Source organism: Phoenix dactylifera, chromosome 14, assembly GCF_051530095.1.
Source record: "Phoenix dactylifera cultivar Ajwa chromosome 14, Ajwa_hap1_PhDact_Kaust_v1.1, whole genome shotgun sequence".
NCBI classification, from domain to species: Eukaryota; Viridiplantae; Streptophyta; class Magnoliopsida; order Arecales; family Arecaceae; genus Phoenix; species Phoenix dactylifera.
Window position 1 is genome coordinate 26,547,909 of NC_143203.1, and position 21,394 is coordinate 26,569,302.

General features: G+C 39.7%; 3 protein-coding genes across 3 annotated transcripts; 2 read left to right on the forward strand and 1 right to left on the reverse strand.

Moving 5' to 3' along the window:
• The first annotated feature begins 2,158 nt into the window (after positions 1 to 2,158).
• On the forward strand, positions 2,159 to 3,868 carry LOC103697789 (putative membrane-associated kinase regulator 4). The gene has a single exon (XM_008779722.4). It carries the CDS (start codon positions 2,542 to 2,544, stop codon positions 3,598 to 3,600), a length of 1,059 nt encoding a protein of 352 aa, XP_008777944.3. The 5' UTR covers positions 2,159 to 2,541; the 3' UTR covers positions 3,601 to 3,868.
• A 2,574-nt stretch (positions 3,869 to 6,442) lies between these two features.
• Positions 6,443 to 15,847, reverse strand: LOC103696427 (ankyrin repeat-containing protein ITN1-like). Its single transcript, XM_039132452.3, has 4 exons — positions 15,656 to 15,847; positions 15,105 to 15,563; positions 11,652 to 12,061; positions 6,443 to 7,893 (listed from the first exon to the last, which is right to left on the reverse strand). Exons 1-4 carry the CDS (start codon positions 15,675 to 15,677, stop codon positions 7,060 to 7,062), a joined length of 1,725 nt encoding a protein of 574 aa, XP_038988380.2. The 5' UTR covers positions 15,678 to 15,847; the 3' UTR covers positions 6,443 to 7,059.
• Positions 15,848 to 18,323: 2,476 nt separating this feature from the next.
• LOC103696440 (large ribosomal subunit protein uL29-like) lies at positions 18,324 to 21,077 on the forward strand. Its single transcript, XM_008778072.5, has 4 exons — positions 18,324 to 18,466; positions 18,553 to 18,688; positions 18,774 to 18,930; positions 20,839 to 21,077. Exons 1-4 carry the CDS (start codon positions 18,463 to 18,465, stop codon positions 20,911 to 20,913), a joined length of 372 nt encoding a protein of 123 aa, XP_008776294.1. The 5' UTR covers positions 18,324 to 18,462; the 3' UTR covers positions 20,914 to 21,077.
• The last annotated feature ends 317 nt before the right edge of the window (positions 21,078 to 21,394 follow it).

Consider the following 21,394-nt stretch of genomic DNA (forward strand, 5'->3'; position numbering starts at 1 on the left):
GACGAGGTGATCAGGAATCAGTTGTTTCAAATTTTTAAGAATGATGCAAGCAGCTGAAAAGGTGATTTACTGTCTCTAAAAGCTTAGGATAACCAAATCTCAAACTACTTCGAGCCTCTCTATTTTAACAATCATTAGACTAACGACCATAGAAGTTTCATGTCGAAGAATAGTTAGTCAGCGGATTAGTTATTTGGGCATCCAAACAGGCCTATTATTAGTTTTTCACCTCATAGCTTGTGGATATTTTGTTGTTTGATAATTTGTCAAGCCTCTTGAAATTGATGGTGTAAGTGGCTTTAATAGTCTCTTTTCTTAATCAAAAAAAGGAAAAAAGAAATAGCCTCTTGCCCTTGGGAACATCAACCAATGCAGAAACTTGCACTCAATTAGCACATAAGAGAAAAACTCAGCTTCAAAAACAACTTTTTTTTTCCCCTCTCTCAACTCAACTCAACTCAGCCTTAATCCCAAACTAGTTGGGAACAACCATATGAATCCTCCTCCTCTATTCCACTCGATTGAGCAGCAATCTCATTTATTATAATTGGCCTTTAAGGATTGATCTGCGATCCATCAAAATTTAATAAAGCCTTGCATATCTAAATCTAATGTCAACATGATAAAACTAAAAGGAGTACTACCTGAAATGGGCACCAAACTAGGTTTTTGTGCATCATACACAAGAGTAGGTGGTTTATGAAGGGCTTTATTATCCATTTCATTTCCAGCGGTTCAAAATAAAGCATTTTCCAATATGAAACCTCTTATCTTCATCATTATGCATAGCTGCCAAACTACGAATTCTTTGAGGTGTGGTTATGTCATGTGGTTTCCCAATATGAAGTCAAGGAAAGTATTTGCAGGAGGACCTACATACTTTCTTGTCAAGCATGGAACATTAGAAACCTGTGAGGTGTGATGGGGTCTCAAAGTCCCAAAAGGATGCAAGCAACCATTCCTCCTCAGAAACGCCAGGATAGAAAAGTTCCATCTTTGCTTCTGTTTGGGTCCTCCTACATGAATGAGAGCAGGAGAAAGAGAAAGCGAGGGGGGCTTTCTGCGTTCAGGGCCTCTCACGCTGTTTTAGGAGGGCAATTATAGGAGTTATTGATATATGGGCAGGGCAAAGGGAGCCTCGAGCTTTGCAGTGCAATCTTTTAGTAGGAGCTGCATGTTACCCACCTACAATTGTCGGGAAGGGCTTCGAGTTAAGAAGTCAGCAGCCACAGGGACAGTTAAAAAAAAAAGGTGAAAGTTTACCAAGGATCAGATGACAGTGAAAGAGAGGAATATCAATGCAAATTTGGATTACATTTCCCTCATCGGTTCTTGGTTTTCCAATCCAAGAGCCATCCGATCTAATCCTACACCAATTCTGATCTTAATTGATTCATGAACAAAAGCATATGCTATCCCATCAATTCAAGTGTTGTAGACAAAGGGTATGCACAAGTTGCTCAGTATGTGTGGCTATTCTATCATAGGTTTGGTTGTCCATAAGACCAAAGAAAAAAGGAAGAGAAAAGAAGGAAAGAAAGAAAGAAAGCATATATGCATTGCTTACCGGACGGATCCTGCTTATCATTAGATGTATTGCCTCCCCTATTTAGAGATTGCAAATTTTCAGTCATAACCTATGATAAATCTTATAGGTTTTCAGACAAGCATGACCTTGGGGTCAGGGACAGGTAGCTTTCGTACCTATCTAGATTAATCTAGTCTAGGACCTGATCGAGCAGCTGTATTTAAACTAATGTAGATTCTTGACACGTCGATTCCTATAGATTTTTCGTATCGCTTCCAAAAAGGATTAAGGGTGGCCAAGAGGCCCTGTCTAGCAATATTAAATCAGCTTCTAGTGCACCAACACTTGAGAACACCACACAAAGTAAAAGGAGTTCAAGCTGTTGCCATCGAAGTCATATGCATATGTATGTTCTATTCTATATAACTATATTTGGTGTGTTCAATGCTGGAAGCACACAAGTCCAGGTTTTGGGGTATGGATTCTTTTCAAATTCAGATTACTAGCAGAGCAATTGTAAGTGATTGGACTAAGTGCAGCTCCATAATCTTATCATAGTAAAAGAGAAGCAATGAAGGAAGAGAACAATGGAAAGACAGAACTAATTGAAATAGCAGTGAAAGAACTACGCATAAAAAATAAAGAAACTGAAAGGCAGCATTGAAGTGCGTGGTGTCTGACAAGAGAGAGATGTTTGGAACGAAACAAAATATTAGCCATATGAGAAGGGTGGGGACTCCAGGCTTCCCCATAACTCTTTTGCGTTTGTTATTTTGGATGCTTTCCCAGTTTGTAACGGCCCCTCCCAAATGCTTCTTTTCTTGGCCCTTTCCTTGCTTCAAAGAATGCCAAACTCCCCTCCCTGCCCCTTCTAAAGCACATCACCACCCACCTCAAAGCCACACCACCGAGGAGAAAAGAAGGCATAGAGAGAAGGGAAGAAGACACGAGAGAGAGAGAGAGAGAGAGAATTATCACAACAAAGAGAGCAGTTTGCTAATCATTACTGTAGCATGGCAAATCCATATGACCAGCTAGTTGAGGAAGAGTATATAGATATGGACATCAGCTCTGCTACCTTCTTGTGCTACAACAAATCTTCTCCCCCACATTCAAGAGAATTTGAGTTCCAAATGTCTGCCCCACTTGAGAGAGAGACCATCACCTCCCCTGCTGATGAGCTCTTCTACAAAGGAAAGCTCCTCCCCCTCCACCCCCCACGGCGCTTGCAAATGGTTCAGAAGCTCCTGCAGAACTCCAACATTCCTCCTGCCCATGGAAAAAATTTGGAATCCTTCGAAGAGGGTGTCATCACCACTACCACCAATACTAACACTTCCACCACCACTCCATTTGAGTCCTGCAACATCTCGCCTGCCACTTCTTGCTTTGCAAGTGGAGAGCTCGATGCAGAGGACTACTACTTTGAATGCTCTACAGAGCTCGTCCAGTCCCACCCGAAGAAGTCTTGGTCTAAGAAGCTCAAGTTCATGAGGCAGTCCTCCCTGAGTCTCAAGCTGAAAGCTTCGAAAGCTTTTCTCAAGTCTCTCTTCACGAAATCCGGATGTTCAGATGAGAAACACGCGGTACCTGAAGTTAAAGAATGCTCAAATGGCCACCTGAAGTCAGGGAGAAAGAAGCCATTTGGGCAAATTCAGTGGGAAAAAGTTGCGCCTACACATAACGATGCTACTACAACTGTGATTAGCATCGATGGAGAGAAGATGAAAGATGAGGATTGCAGTCACAGGAGGTCTTTCTCAGGTGCCATTAAGTGGCATTCTCCAACCAAATCCTCCTCTGCTTCTTCATCATGCTCTTCTTCCGACTCTTCCTCCTTCTCGAGCGTGAATTCACATGGATTCTGCGGACCGCCAATGCTGAAGAGGAGCAGCAGTGTAAATTCAGACATGGAGAACTCGATCCAAGGAGCAATTGCCTATTGTAAGAAGTCTCAGCAGCTAGTTTCACCAAGAAAGAGTGTAAGTGATGTTGGGTTTTGTTCCTTGACTGCTACTAGCATAGCAGCAGATTGCAAGAAACAAGAGAAACCAGGCTTTTGCAGCGGATGATGGAAAGAAATCATCATGGTGGGGGGTGGGGGTGGGGGGGTGTTTGGTTAAGAAAAAAAGCAATTTCTCTGGGTTTTCCTATTTTGCAGGAGTTTTGAGTATGCCTTAGTTCAGTTAAAATGGCTTAGATGCCTATCAATGGTTCTGTATGCTCAATGGAAGCTCAGTTTAATCCAATACATCTTGTTACAAATTCTCTTTACAAGCTTTTCTGAAAGAGAATTAATCTCTGAACACATTGCTCTCAGCATGTCAAATAAACTAATAAATCTGCTCTCGATCGATATCTACTTGCATGGAGTCCTCATAGTCTATATGAATGACTTATCTTCTCTCCGTCTGCTTGATATCTATGTAAATGTCGAGTTTAAGTCATCTAAATCAGATGAAGCAGAATATGACTTTGGTAAAGATGACGCATTCCTTATAACGAGAGCATCCAATGCCATCACCTTCAGGGTCAATTTAAACAACAATGTTATAGATTCAATTTAGACAATTTATCATGACAAACTTCTGCTGATGTGCGGTGCAAGCTGCACAGCTATCCTGGTCATTTTGCTTGGTTGGAAGGTAGTGCCTGATGGTCCAATTTGCATGAGGACATATGCTTGTGTTGCCTGAGGTCGCAGCACAATTCATGCTGAGGAATAATAGTCTCACATCGGATAGGTTAAGAACTTTTGCGGTGCGTATGTACTCCCCGGCTCATCCATCTAAATGTTCAGATTTTTGGCTAGGATTTTAACAATTCTTGAAATGTCCTTTCCCAATTGAATTAGGATATGTTCTCGTGCCTTTGTTGGAATTGAGTTGTTTTCCCGGCACTTTGTAGTAAAGCCAAAGTCTCCGTGGGGATTTATTGTGAAGCAGCCCTAAGAAGTGACAGATGAACTGAAGACGAGTTGTAGACACGACTGCTATTCTCTTTGAGATGAGATTTTCTTTTAGTTATGATGTCTTCATAGGATTCCTCTTACCTTTTAAGTATATACTTAATCGACGTAAGTTTCTAGTAATGTCGACTATAGAATAGAGTCAATGAATAAGCTGTTTAGGGAAGTCGATATATATCTGTAAAAAAGTTTATGAGGCCAATATATCTCCTTGAATGGAAAATGATCGGATTATTATATATATGTATACATATATATATAGCGATGACAAGAAGCTACCATACATGAAATGATCAACTTCTAGCTAGTTCTGATGAATAGCCCATCTTTGAAGCTATGATTGATTGATTGATCCACAAGCCCTGGATTGCTTCACTTGGCCATCAAACAAAAACAAAAACAATGGAAAAAGAATAAAGCCACTACTTTTTGTTTCCATTAACAAACACAGACTTGGCAGCAGATGATTAGTGATTTCTACTGATCTCCATATGGAAGCTCCACCAGTTATCAATGCGTTGTAATGGACCATTTCATGAATATTTACTAATCACCAAGTTATTAAGTATTATTATCTTTTAGACTTGTGCATGACGAGAGCAACTTGTTTTAATGCTCGGGAGACTCTTTCCAATAATAAATTAGTTTCTTGTTGAGCAGATCACGTAAGAGGGCAAGGAAGATTAACAACCTAATCTGCAGACAAATTGATAAAGAAACAAATACTTAAATACATAATGATGGACCTAGTGATGAGACTCCAGTACAACAAACAAGCTTTAACCACCTTACATTAAACCCTGAAGCTATATGAGAACTTACATTAAACTCAACTAAGATTGCTGAAAATAATATAAAGGAAACAAATATGGGCACTAGTAGTAATAATGACCACCATCATTGGACACTACTTGTCCGCATGGAATTGTTTGATACTTGCTTCCAGAGATCACGTTGGCAGAGACCCATTCAAAGGCAAAATGATTCCTCGACTTTAAAATAGCAGTTCAAAAGAAGCCTTAAGGTGGACATAGATAAACGTTAATCTAAGTGAGCATGTCAGTAAAAAGTTCGACAAGATTAGAACCGAAGGAAACCCACCGCACTCATGCTGTTGAGCACTGGCAGGGCTGAGGAGCACAGAACAGGGACTCCTTTTTTCCACCCAGCATCTCTGGCATCCAAAGGTAGGCAAAGGGAGACGAACCTACATTATGTTTTTGTCTGCATGACATCAGCTGCATTTTTGTATTATTTCTAATCTCGTGAAAAAAATAATGTAGTTGGAGCAGAGAGGACTGTCCACTGAGAGTTAATGTACTGTTTTTTTTTTTTTTTAATGCGGAAGCCTCATATATCATCTCTTGTTGCTCTCTTTCTCCCTTCACATGGTTCTCTTTTCCATCCTTTCAGCTGCATTCAGACGCTAGAAACAAATATCAGAAAGGACTGTCACAATAGAAATGTTGAACAAGTATGTATTTATGAGGACACCTGTGATCCTAGGTTTTAAGTTGTGAGAATTGTAAAAAGCATCAGCAAATAATCACAACTCAGGAAATGGTGCTTGCTGGATCTGGCCTTATTGAATTTTCAAAAACAATTAAAAGTTCAAGTCATAATTTTGAGAAATTCAAATTAACTTCAGAAAGCAACTTCAAAACCATTTTCATGCTAATGCAGAATTTTCGAGGACCCAAATCTCCAATACCACAGAGATGCATGAGACTCGCCGACCCACTTGTAATCATCAATTCACCAGGGCTCATTTAAGTCAAAATAGTAGGTAACCAGGAGCCATATATTTTGAGTTGTCTAAGTACTAGCTCAAAGAAATGCCATTCAACAGGGGGATGGACATAGCAATATCTGGAAGAAAAATGAAGTCTCAAGGGGAAAAAAAAATTGTTAAGGAATGATGCAGGACCTTCCCATTTTCCTTCAGATTCACCAAATCAATACAGGCCTTTCTATTTTAAATCAAGTTCAACCAAATTAACCTGCTGCTAAGACAGCAGCCGTGAAAATATTACATTCACCTTTCTAAATTTTGAATCATCAAGAACTATAACAAGACGTGTTGAAAAAAATTAAGCACAATACAGACATACAATAGGTGTAGTAGATACGCTGCAACACAAACCAGTCTATTTCAAATTGCATGCATACTCGTTTGCACTGTATCACAGCTCGACATCTGTCATCCCAGGCCATGACCTGTGATGCAACAGCCACTTAATATTCCTCAACCAAGAGACAACAAATGCAAATGACCTTCTGTCATTGTTCAAAAAGAGAGTAATGTCATGTCCACCTTCACGTATTGTAGGCTTGTAGCATGAATCATTTCAACTATGACAAGAATCAAGATTCTATCTCCCAGACTTTTGGGAATGAATATCAGCTATCCCTGGTTAAGTACAGTTATTACACACATCACGAAGCCGTAAGCACAGGTTATACCAGTAAGTGGATAAGATTTACAGCTCCACACGGTATGCATTATCAGATACAAACAGAAATAACATAGGACGTCCGGTCAGAAACCCCCCACCTTCACTCTTCAAATGGCATAAATTGGATTAATATCAGAGTCCGAGATGTCAGAGTTGGGATGCCATGAGCTCGAGATGCTTCTCATGGATAACTTCCGCTTCTTCCTAATCCTTCGGACATGCTTTGATTTCACCACATAGTAAGTCATGGTCCCAAGAACCCCAGCCATTATCACTCCTCCTATCAGTGTAACAAGTATTGCAGCCCACTGGAAATGGCGACCCACTACAATATAGGAGGAGGCAATGAAAGCAACTGTGGTGCACACTGAAGCCAACCACATCAATTTGTTAATCACTCCCACAACCATCCTCTCGGACTTTGTTTCCCCTCTTACAAGTGTTATCTGCACCACCACCACGGCCAATGATGTAAAGAGAGCTATAGCATTAAAGATGAAAAATATCTTGAAGGAAGGAGCATGCACAGAAACTGCGACCCCATCATTATCATTTCCACCTGGCACCGTGAAGATAGCTGCAAATGCCACAGTGGCAAAGAGCACAGCGACCACTGTTACAGAGTTTGTGGCATTATTTATGCCCTCCCGATGTAGTTTCCTGAGCCTTTTAGCTATCCCATGCACATTTTTATTTGTTTTTCTAGTTTGCTCCAGTTGTGTGTGAACATCTTTCTTGATTTCTGTAACAGTCTTCCGAAGCTCATCTCTAGGCTGATTTAATTCATTGGCTCTGACAGCACCATAGCGAGATAAACACTCTTTAATCTCTGCAGATTCTTCAGAGAGAGGAAGCCCGTCTGCAATATCAAATGCAGTCTTATGGTCTCTTGTCAATGCATTCACGTGTGTGTCCGGTAGGCATAATAGAATATTTACTATCTGCAAAGAAATGAGAATGATGAGCTTTGGCAAGATGACAGCATAAATTTCAGTTGAAACTATTATAGCGCCCCCCCCCCCCCCCCCCCCCCCCCCCCCCCCCCCGACAACGGAAACACTTAAAGTAGACAACGAAAAAAGATGGAGGAAATGAAAAAAACAATGGGGCAAACAAGAAGAATGACAGCAAATGAGAAGAATACAAGTAAATGCTTGATAGTTTCTGTTTCATAGCAGAAGGCACAGACTAGTAAAACAAAAGAATCCTAAAGCACCTAGTCGGATAAAAAAAATTTACTCCAGTGCCATAATAGCTTAATAACATGCAAACTATAAGAAAGTTCCCATCAGACCCAAAAATAAAAACCTGAAATTTCAACAACCATCAACAAGATTTGTCCCTTTTATATTGGTCAGCCCACAAATCAAGGTATGAACCTTCTACATTGGAAAATGTTTATAAGAGAGGATATTAATTTGGCACTGGAGCAGAAGGGCCTTGGGGAAACAGTAAGCTTGCTCAGTTGCGATCTGGTGTCACGGGTTTGAACCTCTCCACATGAGGGAGAAAGGCCCTAGACCCCGTAGGGGCGAGAGTCTCGTGCACTGGAATGCCCTTTTTTATATTAATTTGGCATTGGCAGTAGACCTCATTAAACTAATCTCGAAGGCTAGAACACCTAATCAATTCATCTTTGGACAAAAGGGTGCCCGGCATAAAACCGCTAAGAACCAAATGACAAATATGGGCCTGCATAGACTAAGAAAAGAGTCTAGAAAGAGGGAAGGGGACAAAGTTTGATGCTATAAGGAGCACATTCATCTGCACAGCACAAATGATGAATCAAAGGGCCAATTGTAACAGGTTTCAGATCAAAAGGCCAAAGTTTCAAAAGGTACCATATTTGAAGGCAAATTTTCTAGATGTTTTGATGCGTAGCAAGTTTTTTGTTTTTTGTGAAAACTGGGGACAACATTTATCCAGATCCGATGTTCACATATTCTCCAGTTCACCAAGATAACCTCATAGATAGGGAAACTCACCTTTGCTTTGTTTGATCTGTGGTTAATTTGAAGTTAATACTTTGATATATTTGAAATTAAACTCATGCAAATCAGCTGATGGCTTAATTAATAACCTCGTAGATAGGAAACCTCACCTTTGCTTCATCTGATGTGTGGTTAACTTGAAGTTAATACTTCAATAAATTTAAAAAGAACTCAAGCAGGTCAGCTGATTGCATAATTAACATAAGGGTTGAAGAAGGAAGTTATGGAAACAATTCCATTATCCCCATGACCCATATAAACTCGACACAATATTCGTGTTACATTTATAACTGGATTTCCTAAATAGTTATGATTCTCTTTTCAGGTTCAGGTATATGTGTGTGAATTCTTAACATCACTTTTGCTTTGATTTCCACCCAATATTTTCAATGTTAAAGTTTAATAATCCTTTCAACATCTTGTAACTTTGTAACAGCAGAGCTATCAACTTCATCATCAGAATGTAGGCATACATAATTTTTTATGACTCTAATAGCCTACACTTAGGAATTGACAATCATAACTTTTTCGACGTATGTCTGGTTTTGTTTTTCTTATATTTGATAGTTTTCTCTAAAATCATTTAATGATATTTGTAACATATGTATACAAGCATACTCCATATTTACAGATAAATAATTATCAAGTTTTTATTACAGATAAATTTATGTTAACAGATAAAGGTTTTTATTAAATGCATACTCCATATTTACCGATAAATTTATGCAAAAGTATTATCAAATAATTATCAAGTTACCAGTTTAAATTTGGTCTGGTCCAAACTTGACCCAGTAAAATTGTCAGCTTGTCTCGGGACACAACGCTAATTTTTATCTAATGATCTGGTTGGGTTATCAGGTTCTATGGTGCATCTAAGCATTACCCATAGGCATCTGGCACGTACCAGCTCAATAGAGGTGCAAGTGGGTGGTAGAGCCAGATTTGACCCATACTTGACCCAAATGAGGCTGATCCATACCCAAAGTTGACTCATTGGTCAGGATGGGTCCCATATCAAGATCATTCTCTATTCTGGTTGGGTGTGAATCTCACATATTAGAACTGTCTGACAAAATTCAGTTTTAAAATTCCGGTCAAAAACTTAACTCTCAGATCCGATCTGAAAAGAGACTCTACCAGCCTGGTCTCGCCAAGTGATCAATTAGATGTGTTAACATTTCAAATCTGGGTCAAGGTGGAATTGGACCAGTGCAAGCCACTTGCAGCCCTACGGTTTGAATTTTATTTGGTTTTTATGCTCATCCATGTTGACCTATCCCTGCTCAAGATGATCAATCTCCATAGTAACCTTTGTTAGTAGTCCACTGGAAAAATTTTCCTCCAAGGTAATGTCTCCAGCAGATACTTGGTCACCATGTCATCTCTATCAAGATGCTTGTTTGCTTCCTGTACTTGACTCAACTGCATGCTTGGAACCCCCTCAAGCTTATCAATCACAAGTTGCATCATTCCATCCTTTGCTAGTTGTTGTGAGCAAAAAAGAAAAGAAAAGAAGGTCAACCAGAAAGCTAATATCGCTACTAAGATAAGCTTGTTGGATCTGTCTTGTTCAAGATTTAGGTGTCTCCAACTTTACTTCTTTTTCAATTGTACAAGAAGGTTAACATGCATTCCATGACCCATTGGTGCCTATGTATAATGTTACGGTGACCTGCAACAGGAAGGCCTTCTCCAAATCCTAAGGCAAGTAGCTCACTTCCTTGCCCTCCAAAACTAATGTATTCTTGTCTGCAGTCACCACAACCTCTTCTTTGCTCTCTATGCCTTCAACATGACCCACACTTGGCCCAGGGACAACAATTAGCCTTGTGTATTGTCCAGCATATGGCTACTCCTGGACTAGAACATCAACATACTACTGCCCCAATATTTGTGAAGGTTGATTTGGTAGCATAGTCAACCAATCAGTGATCTTGATGGCTTCATCTCTAAAATTGATCATGAAGCATGCATCTTGCTTTAGTGGTTTCATAAGTTACAAACATAATATTTTTCAATGAAATGAAAGACTATCAAACTTCAACTAAAGCTCCTTATGTAATTCATCAAAAATTTTCCTACTTTATTGGCCTGTTCTCCATGTTTTCCGATATCCGCATTCCATAAGCTTGCAAGAGTTGCTGTTTCTATGTACTTTAGTGTTGGCAGTTTAAGCTTGGGATTTTTTCAGGGTGTTAACATTTTGTTATATAACCCAAACTTAAGAGATGCATCTGTTGTCGTTATTGTATCTATTGCAGATTATAAAAGAAACTTTCATACTCACCAAATGAGTGAATAAAACATGCACATTTTAGCATTGCCCAGTCTAATATTTTGCATCAGAAATGTTTCCATCATGTACCAAAAAAGAGAGATTAGTATAAATTTTAAAAGGCTACTCCTCTATAGTGGACTTTGGGAGAATAAGAAGATGTTACAACCATCAAAAGGATGGAATCAAATTGACAAGCAATTCAAAACTTGTCATACTAATTATCATAATCTTCTTAAAACCAAATTATTTCTTGAATGCCAACAAGAAATGTGAAAGACAAGGGAATTAAAAAAATGGTTGAATGAATACCAATCACCAAATAGAAAATAGATAAGCTGGATATTGGATGTTGGGATCAATTATGATATACATTCATACAAACATTAGTAGGATATTTGAAATACAAGAAATAAGCATCAATAAGCTTTACCTGTGCTCGTTTTTTCCTTGTTGCCACATGTAGGGCAGTGCTACCATTTTTGTCTGGCAGCATCACTATGGCTGGATCAGCATCCACTAGTGCCTCAACAACATCACTGTTTGTTCCTTTTACAGCCATATGCAAAGCAGTCTGGCCTTTTTTGTCAGTTCTTCGGGCTAGCTGTGGGTCTTTATCTAGCAAGGCTTTGACAATTCCTACATGTCCTTGTCGAGCTGCGAAATGCAAAGCATTTTTCCCATTGGTTTTAGCCATCTCAACCAAACCAAAATCCTGAGCTAGTAATTGCTTGACCACTTCAGCGTGGCCCCTTGTTGCTGCAGATATGAGGGGAGTTGCATTTGAGGGGCCAAATGTGTTGCTAAGTGTTGGGTCATGTTCCAAAAATACCTGCACAATGGCTGTAAAAAATTAGTTAGTGATAGTTCTATCATGTTACTCTGACTCAATAAAACAAGAAGATGAATTTCAAAATCTGCAGCAGACAAACTTCAGTGATGAAATAAGCAATCAACTAAATCTTGCCATGAGAGAAGGGGGGGCAGGGGGGTGTGGGCGTGGATGAGGCTGGGGTTCGTATTAAAAAGCCAATTGCTATCCTACAAACCAGTATGTGTGTGTTTGCATGTGAGAAATCTAAAGCTGCATAACAATTTAACACAGCTGACAACAACAAGAAGAAAGTTTCTTGTCATTCCTTAATATGCTTGTGTTTACATCACATGCAGACCGACGAATGTGATCCGAAGGACAATACACCAAGGGAGATGCAAGCCAACGGTACAAACCAAGTAACAGCAGAGTAAGCCTAAGGGAGTGAGAGTTATCGACCTAGGATGAGGGCTTTGTGGAGCGGAGTCCAAGTATGATGGTTGGCCAGCAATTACCATTACCTATGTACATGAGAGGAGTGGTTGAACTATCTACCAGGCATGAAAATAGTGATCCATGTGGCATATAATAACAAGGACAAGTATCCAAAGTAAGTAGTGGTACCCATCTTTCCGCTATTCATGATGAGAGAGGAAAGGTAGCGCTATGCCACTACCTATCATGTATGGTAATAGTTAGCCATATAGCACATAATAACAAGAAAAAGTATCTAGAATGAGTAGTGGCACCCATCTTACTAGTTAAAAGAAGCCATTTATAAATATCAAATTATAACCATGGAAAAGGGCTCTCTTTTGCCAATCGAATAACTAGTTTATCATTATCTTTATCTTTAAGTTATTCTTACTTTTACCTTTTCGAACTATATACTTTAGTTTCCTAATAGGACTTAAATTTACCGGTTGCAATAATGTACCTCGTAGCCCCAGTTATACCCTACCTCCTCCTTTTTCGAGCAGGTGGCATTACAATAGCAAAAATCCTTAAAGGTCAACATACTTAAACCTGTGCTACTTTCATTATCCCCTTCATTTTATCTCATTTCCAGCTATCCAACACTGGTTGCATGCCAGCGATCACCATACAACCAAAAGAACTTGTTGCTGTCAGGAGCTTGGAAAAAATATCAAATAGAACCCAAACTTACAGGTCTGATAGCACCTAGGTGCTCAGTCTTGACATGCTGTTCATAGCAATACTAGACTCCAGGAAGCTTTCAGCAATTATGTCAAACTTGGGGCTACTAATTATTGAACACTCACGCTGATAGATCATATTTGAAGGTGGGTAAATAGTTTTTATCATAAAATGTACCTCTGCCATTGTCATCCATAATATCATACAAAAAATCAAGGGTAACTTAAGCTCTCCTAAGCCAAACAAAGAAAAGAGGATTATACAAGACACGTAGTAGCATATAATTCAACAAGCTTTTTAGAAACAAACTATAAAACCAAAATCATTGAAAACTCACATAAGTTTTGGAATTGAATCAAAAAATCAAACTCAGTCGAGCTAAATCAATTGATAACAAAGACCTTCAAACACCAACTAGGTAAAAAATAAATGACCTGGCAGTCTCCGACTAAAGGAATTGGCATGATGGATATTTACTGTAAGGATTCATACAAGCATGTGTTTAGTCCTACATCAGTCATGCACCATGTAGATCTTGAATACATAGTGCCAAAGAGCCCAAATAATACATTTCAACGGCTTTTTTTTCATAAGGTCCTAAGTCGTTATAGATGATATCAAAGCAGACTTTGTCTATAGCCCATAGGGGCTAGAGGATACAACAGTACGATCCTTTTTAGAGTCGTATACGAGCCAATTGTGGTGTTTGTGATTGGAATTGATTGGATTTAAACCCTTTGCCTGACAAGAATACCAAGATTTAAACAGGAGGAGTATGTGAGGATCTAATTGGGCTTAAGTTTAGTCCCACATCAATTACACATCGGGTAGATCTTGGGTACATCTATAGGGCTAAAAAACCCAAATAGTACCTTCGAACTGTTTTATTCTTTTATTTGTCATTATTTGCATCCCTAGATTTCATTAGCAAAAGAAATAAAAAAAGAGTCATCAAGCAAATGAGAACCTAATGATCTGTTTTGATCTCTGCTGCTTTCATGTAACCTTGACTATCTGTGAATATGTGTACTTAAATTTCCTCAATACATGTTTGAAGCTGAAATAGAAGCCCACTTACAAGATCGAGAACTTCCTCCTATTGCTTACCTATCAGTGACAAGAAACCAATATTCTAGCTCTCATTACAACTACAAAAGATGTTTGGCAACTTCTGCTTGAGATTAAAAAGGTAAAAGCACCGCATGAACTTGCAATATATTGGTAAAAAAAAAAAAAAAAACAGCAAGAGAGTCATTAGCATTACAAGATCAGATTAACTTATAAAACCCTCCCCACTCACATCCAAAACAGCTCGTATGCTTCAGATGAAATCCAATTAGTCATAGCCAACTTTGGTCTCTAGCCTCAACTTCAGAGAACAGTCACTTCAGTATTGACTACATTCAATATAGTTTATGCAACCAAGATATGATTTGGTTTACATGCATATGTTAACAAATTGTCCAACAATAACAGCTGATTTTCTTCACTTATTTGATTGAAATAATCTCTGTAAATTAGAAATCTCACTAATATAATCACTCTTCCTAAATAAAACAAGGCATGTTCTGTTATCTCTTCTTTTTAAAGGAAAAAAGGATGGAAGATATTAAAAAAAAAAGGAAAGGAAAAAGGGTAGCCATGTGTACGAAAGCAAGACAAATAATCCATCTTATTAGTTTTTAAAGTCAAGATCAACTCTTTTAGCTTTTTTTGGCCTTCGGATCAGCTTCTCCATAGGGTAAAATACATAATAGCAAACAAGTCATCACGCATCCCTAACTACTGGCTTCACAATAAAGATCGAAGAGATCGAAAAGGAGAAACTAGAGACGGATAGACCGAACACTGCAACAGAAGTTACTACTGGATACTAAACTAGTAAGCACTTAAGAAAGGGGGAAAAACCCACACCTTGGTGCCCTTCTCTCGCAGCCACATGCAAAGCATCATAGCCCGACCTATTCTTGGCCGAGATGCTCTCCCTATCCGAATACTTGAGCAGCTCCACCACCACCTCAAGATGCCCCTTCTGCGCCGCAATAATCAGCGCCGTCTCCCCGACCTCGTTGGTCTCGTTCACGAACTCGACCCCCTCTGCAGTCCCCGTCATCTCGGTATCTATGTGCCTCAGAATCTGCCTCACGGCGGCCAAATCCCCGCGCTGCGCCGCCAGGTGGAGATCCGTGTCGTTGCGCCGCCCCGTAACCTGCTTCACATACTTCTTCTTCCCCGCCTGGTCGATCCGCTTCCCCGAATTCGACAGCACCAGCGCCGGCGCCGCCGCCGGCGACGGCAGCGCCGACGTGGAGGGATTAGAGTTCTGTCCGGGGCTGAGGCTCGCGGACCCCATCTCCAGATCCCTCCCTCCTCCTGCTTCGAAAAAAATGAAAAATCGCATTTTTGGATGAAAAATAAACCAAAAAAGCGGAATGGGGCAGTGGACAGTGGGAAAAAGGAGGCACCTTTATCGATCTCGAGCCCCATCCTTCTCCCCCGCGGCGAGATCGAACACTAGGATCCCAAAGCCTAGACGAGCGGGGATCCGTGCTAGGGTTTGGGAGCTCGAGGGATCTTTAAGGGACGGGACTGGGGAGGAAGGAGCGAGGAAGGTGGGATAAAGTTCGCCCTTTTTTTTCCTTCAAGAACTGCTGCCTAAACCGTTAATCAATTCAGTTGGTTTCAAATTAAGCGGCGACTGAGAGACGCCGCCGGGCCCACCAAACTAGGCTTTAAGATTATTCAATTATGATGAGATCACGAGATCAGGACAGGAGTCTCCTATGGTTGCAACTTTTTATCTAATACGTGGAGCATGTTTGATAGATTTTTATTATTAACTAAAGTAATAATATAATATTGCTATGTGGCATTTTTTTTCCAAACCTTTCTAATATGAAGTAATAATCGGTTCAGATCAGACCGAACACAAATTAGACCAGATAAACCTGTTAACTCGACTTTGATTTGTTTATTAAATGGATAAAAACTCAAGTCCAAACCTGACCAATCTATCAAACACATCCTGATATGGCTCAGAAGAAATTGAATTAAGTTAAACGAATTAAATGATTAAACATTGCTATCAATCATCCAGTAGATTCATGCTTAATTTATTGGATTAGGAACTGAAGATTGTTGCGGTATATAGCAGGATCAGTGATACCAACATGATCCCATCTATCACTCAATGAATTGCCAATTTTCACATTGGATTGGTGTACTGAGTGAACTTCGGCACTTTCCATCATGATTGTGCCATGACTTGTGATGCAATAGTTCTTGCACCTTACATGGATGATGCGTTGTTCATTGTAAGGGTGGGTGGAGCAGCCATGGATTTAGAATTTCCTGTCAGAAACTTCCTGGATACTTCATAACTCCTGACGAGATCCCTTAGACTTTAACGCATCTATCTCTACTACCGGCACTAAATTTTTTTTATTTTTTTAAGGTAAGAATGACTCCACGGTACGCCTTGTCAAAGGGTGAGAGGGACATCGCGTGGGAGGGAAAGTGGGAGGAAAGAGAGGTGATGAAAATTTTGTTACGGCTCGACTTCTCCTGAGCTCTTTTTCCTTTTTTTTTTTTTTATTTTTATTTTTTTTAATTAGTATTTAGTTAATGATAACTGTGAGGATCCGTGCGGACGTGTGTTTAATCCCACATCGGTTATTCGCTGGATAGATCTTGGGTATTTATACAAAATTAAGAAACCCAAATACTACCTTCCGGCTAGCCATTTTAGATGAGGTCATGCATTGTTAGAAATGGTATCAGAGCGAATCCGGCCCATAACCTATGTGGGCTAGGGGACACTGCAGCACGGATTCATTGGAGCTGACCACGGGCCAATCGTGGTGTTTATGATTAGATTTGAATAAATTTAAACCCTTAGCCTGACGAGGACATCAGGGCTTGAACGAGAGGAGTATGTGAGGACCCGTGCGAGGCCATTTTAGGTGAGGGAGAGGGATATAAGATATAACTGGCCCGCCATATTAGCTTATGATGGAGAGGACTGGGATTTTTTTTTTTGTGTTTTTTTTCATATCATGGTTTAGATGAGAAAACTATACGAGATCAATTTAAACTAATCATAAAAATAGTATCAATATCGCTTCACTATATATCATGCAAATTATATTATGCATTACATGCGCCAACTCGGATGTACATTATGCCAATCAAATCGTCTCATTCCTGTAGATCAAATACTGTCTAACATGATAGATTAGTAGGAGATTTATGAGTTGTTAGTGCAGATGGGAACCTAACCATGCATGGAATGGAGCAAGAAACATGTTAGTGTGGTTATTCTCAACCATGTATAATAGCCATCAGTAGTAATGCTAAGGGTCAGGGTTGGATCTTTTGCGTAAAAGAAGAATTCATCTTTCTTTGCACGAACCATCGTTGGATCATCCATCGCTTTGCAAACTATGCAAGGGGTGATCCAACGGGCAAATTAAGGTGAATACTTCAATCATGTGAAAGGTAAGGATCCTCTAAGGGAGATGTGGTGTAGGAGGAAAAGATGTAAAAGATATTAGCATCTTCTCATTTTATGGGAACAACAAACAGCTTGATTTTTTGGAAAAGGTAGTAGATGCTTTTTTTGATCTATGAAAGAGTACTTGAGAAACAAAACAGCAGTAGGTCCATGATCTTTTGCAATTGGTTACATATACCATGGACTGAAGTTTCTCAATGGAACCTTTCAGATCTATTATGACTTGAAGATTAATACCTTAAGGTAACTAATAAAAGATTATATTGTAACTAATGTTCATAAACAAGATTAATACCTTTCAGACCCATTACCTCAAGCTGGGGATCTCAGCCCTTCTTTGTTATTAATTTGAAATGAATAGCAAAATAGTTTTTGATTAGATGAAATCACATCCGTCCATCTCTCCTTCTTGTGCACGGACTAGATCAAATCATTTTATGCACACAAATGATCTCAGCCCACTCGATATTCTTAATAAGTGCCTTGCCAAAAGCCCACCTGAAGCCCAACGCCATCACAGAATGCAAGGTTCTCCGAGCAGAGCTGATTGTAGGCCGGGCTAGGACGCAGAAAATGTTGGATTTTAAATAGGCCCGGCCCATGTTCAGCCATAATCCTTGCGGCTAGGGTTTTAAGAGCGCTCCTTCAGCTCTTTTGGACCTCTGCCGCCATTTCTAGGGTTTCGTCTCGCCGGGGCCGCGCGCGCGAGAGAGAGAGCTCGACGAGGAGGGGAGCAGAAGAGATCTCGATCCGCTTCCAATGGGTAAGAATTCGGTCTGCTATCTCCCATTTCGATCTTCTTCGATTCCCATCTCTATCGCCTTCTCTCTGACCTCCTTCTCATGTCAGCGAGGATTAAGGTCCACGAGCTCCGAGGGAAGTCGAAGGCGGAGCTACTGACCCAGCTGAAGGACCTTAAGGCGGAGCTCGCCCTCCTCCGCGTTGCGAAGGTCACCGGCGGCGCCCCCAACAAGCTTTCCAAGATGTAATCTTCCCGACGCCTTTCCATCTCAGCGTTTGATCTCCATCCTGCGACGGCACTCACGGTGTTTCTTTTTTGGGTTTGGCAGCAAGGTGGTGAGGCTCTCGATCGCGCGGGTGCTCACGGTGATCTCTCAGAAGCAGAAGCAGGTGCTGAGGGAGGCGTATAAGAAGAAGAAGTACCAGCCGCTTGATCTCCGGCCCAAGAAGACTCGCGCCATCCGCCGTCGCCTCACGAAGCACCAGGTCATCACCCTTCTATCCTCCTTTCGGATATGAAATCTCCCTTCATTTCAAGTCTTACGACAAGAGAAAAAAAAAATCTTTTTTAGTTCTATAACTTCTTGCGTGGATGCCTTTTTCTTTCATATTTCTTGCCTATATTATATACTTGTTAGCGAGATTTTATTTTATTATGGCATGGATAATTTTGCTTTGTATCGAGTTTTGAAGAAATAATTTGGCAATCACTACGGGGTCGATAGTGTTGGATCGAAGGTATGGTGTTTAGGCTTGATGAGTACATATCTGGCATTATAGGTGTCCCCTTGATGGTAATCTCGAGTACTGTTATTATTCTTGTATATCAAAACGCAAGCCTGTTGAGTGCTGTGTTTTCCTGTCATTGGACACATGGAAGAACCTATCAAGTCATGGTTCCCCTTTTTTTTGTTACTAGTATTGCTAAATAGCATTCCTTGCTTGTTTAAGTGTTTGAAATGTTAAAATATTTTTTGCACCTTAAGAAATTTTAATGCTTAAAACATTCTTTCTGCATCAGTTATTTGTGATTACTTATCCTGTTCGGAGGAGTGAATCTAACAAAAGTATGAGGGCTATATGGGGTTGGCTTGTGATTGGACGATGCTCATATGTATCAGCTATTGTTCCCCAAATGTATCTTACCTTTGCTACATAAAGTGAAGTGTTTCTGTGAAGTGTGATATGTGGTCAGGCAGTGATTGACTTTGAGATGCAGGTAGTTGGTTGATGGAGAAATAATATAGCATGATGTTTATATGCATGAGCGAATATTTTAGTGCTTAAATATAGTAAAGCTGTCGTTAATTGTAACAAAGATTGTATCCTAATAGTTGCATCTAGGACATCTGTTAACATTTTCCTTGATTAATGCATGTGTGCATGCTTGCATGCATAGCAAGTATCAGTCAATCTCCTATGATATATTTATATATATCCCATGCTGAACCCTTCTGTCAGTCACTGCCTGACCTGTATATATACATATGTATGTATGTAAAAGTGATTTATAAAACATAGTAGGTTATCAAAATAATACATAGCCCATAATTACTTTTATAAGCTTATCATTTAATCATTTAAATCCATAGACCCCATTCCATGGTTCATAGTAAAATGTTGAAGTCATAGACGATAAAATTGACCATTTACCATTATAAGGTTCGGTTATAACCTCCCTCTCATATTTGGAGGTAACAGGGAGTATCTCAAGTGCATCTAAACAGGATCCATAGTGTTTTTTGAATGCTGAAAAATAGTCTCTAACGACTATCGGTATCCGATTTTGACAAGCCAATTATTTGAAGAATTCGTGCTTCCTAGATATGCATAATTTTATTCACTCTTTTATACAATACAGTGGAGCATCTAAACGTAATGCTTGGCCATGGAATGAGAGAAGCACTTGTAACAATCTATTAATGATGTCATATTACTCCTTTATATGAATTTTTGTGGTGTAGCTAGTTAGGATTGTCTATGTTCAGGAGAGCTCCCTTAATTTTTTTTAAAACAAAAAAAACAAAGTACCATGGTACTCATATCTTGCTTCACATGATGTTTTATAGCTTGTTCTGTAATCGTGAAGATTCAGAAGCATTGTCGCTCGCACTTTAGCTGTTCACACCTAGCATATATTCCATGATGTTTAAAGAGAATTAGCATATGTTCCATGACATTTGAAGGACATGCCCTTGACCTAGTTAACATTGCTGAGGCATTCTCATTATGTGACTTATGCCATTGTGTAAATGCTCTCTGCTCCTAAAAGTGATGGTAAAACTAAGAATCTTGTCTCTCTCATTCTAGTATTTTTTGGTTTTGTGGATTAATGATCATTTATATGGTGACCTTGTATATCCATGCATTAACAGTTCTTTCTTCTAACTACAGGCTTCATTGAAGACCGAACGTGAGAAGAAAAAGGAGATGTACTTCCCGATGAGAAAGTATGCCATTAAGGCATAGATTAGGATATTATCTAGACTCTCCCCCCCTTTGTTCAAGTGACTGCCTTTGGCGTCCGAATTTTATCATATGTTTTATCGATTATCAATCCTGTTTAGCACTATGATTTGGGTTTCTGACATTTTATGGCATACGAAATGCAAGTCTTTTCCGAAATTCAGATAGATTTGATGTTCGATTCCTGCTTCATCTTCCTTTGCGGGCATTAATTTTCTGGATGGTAGTACACTCACTTGGTTTGCCATGTCCATGGACATTTCTGCTTGGCGCGGACTTTCCATCAAATTCCAGAGAAACTTTCACTGCAGTTGCTGCATGAAGCAGAATTATCTCATCTGCCTGCTTATATTTTGGAGAAGTGCAACTGGAATGCTCAGGCCTTAAAGCTCTGTTCTTGCTGCTTTTCGGGGTGCCCTGGTTTTTTTGTCCGCCTTTTACCGCCAGAAAAGGAGACTCCTCTATGTTATTTTGGAAAACACTA

Excerpts from the sequence above, each read along its gene's own strand:
- LOC103697789 (XM_008779722.4), top strand. The coding sequence starts at position 2,542 with ATGGCAAATCCATATGACCAGCTAGTTGAGGAAGAGTATATAGATATG.
- LOC103696427 (XM_039132452.3), bottom strand. The coding sequence starts at position 15,677 with ATGGGGCTCGAGATCGATAAAG. Across the intron at positions 15,564-15,655 it reads GGGGCTCGAGATCGATAAAG|GAGGAGGGAGGGATCTGGAG; the intron begins GTGCCTCCTTTT and ends TTTTCGAAGCAG. Across the intron at positions 7,894-11,651 it reads CAAGGAAAAAACGAGCACAG|ATAGTAAATATTCTATTATG; the intron begins GTAAAGCTTATT and ends ATTTCTTTGCAG.
- LOC103696440 (XM_008778072.5), top strand. Across the intron at positions 18,689-18,773 it reads CCCAACAAGCTTTCCAAGAT|CAAGGTGGTGAGGCTCTCGA; the intron begins GTAATCTTCCCG and ends TGGGTTTGGCAG. Across the intron at positions 18,931-20,838 it reads GTCGCCTCACGAAGCACCAG|GCTTCATTGAAGACCGAACG; the intron begins GTCATCACCCTT and ends TTCTAACTACAG.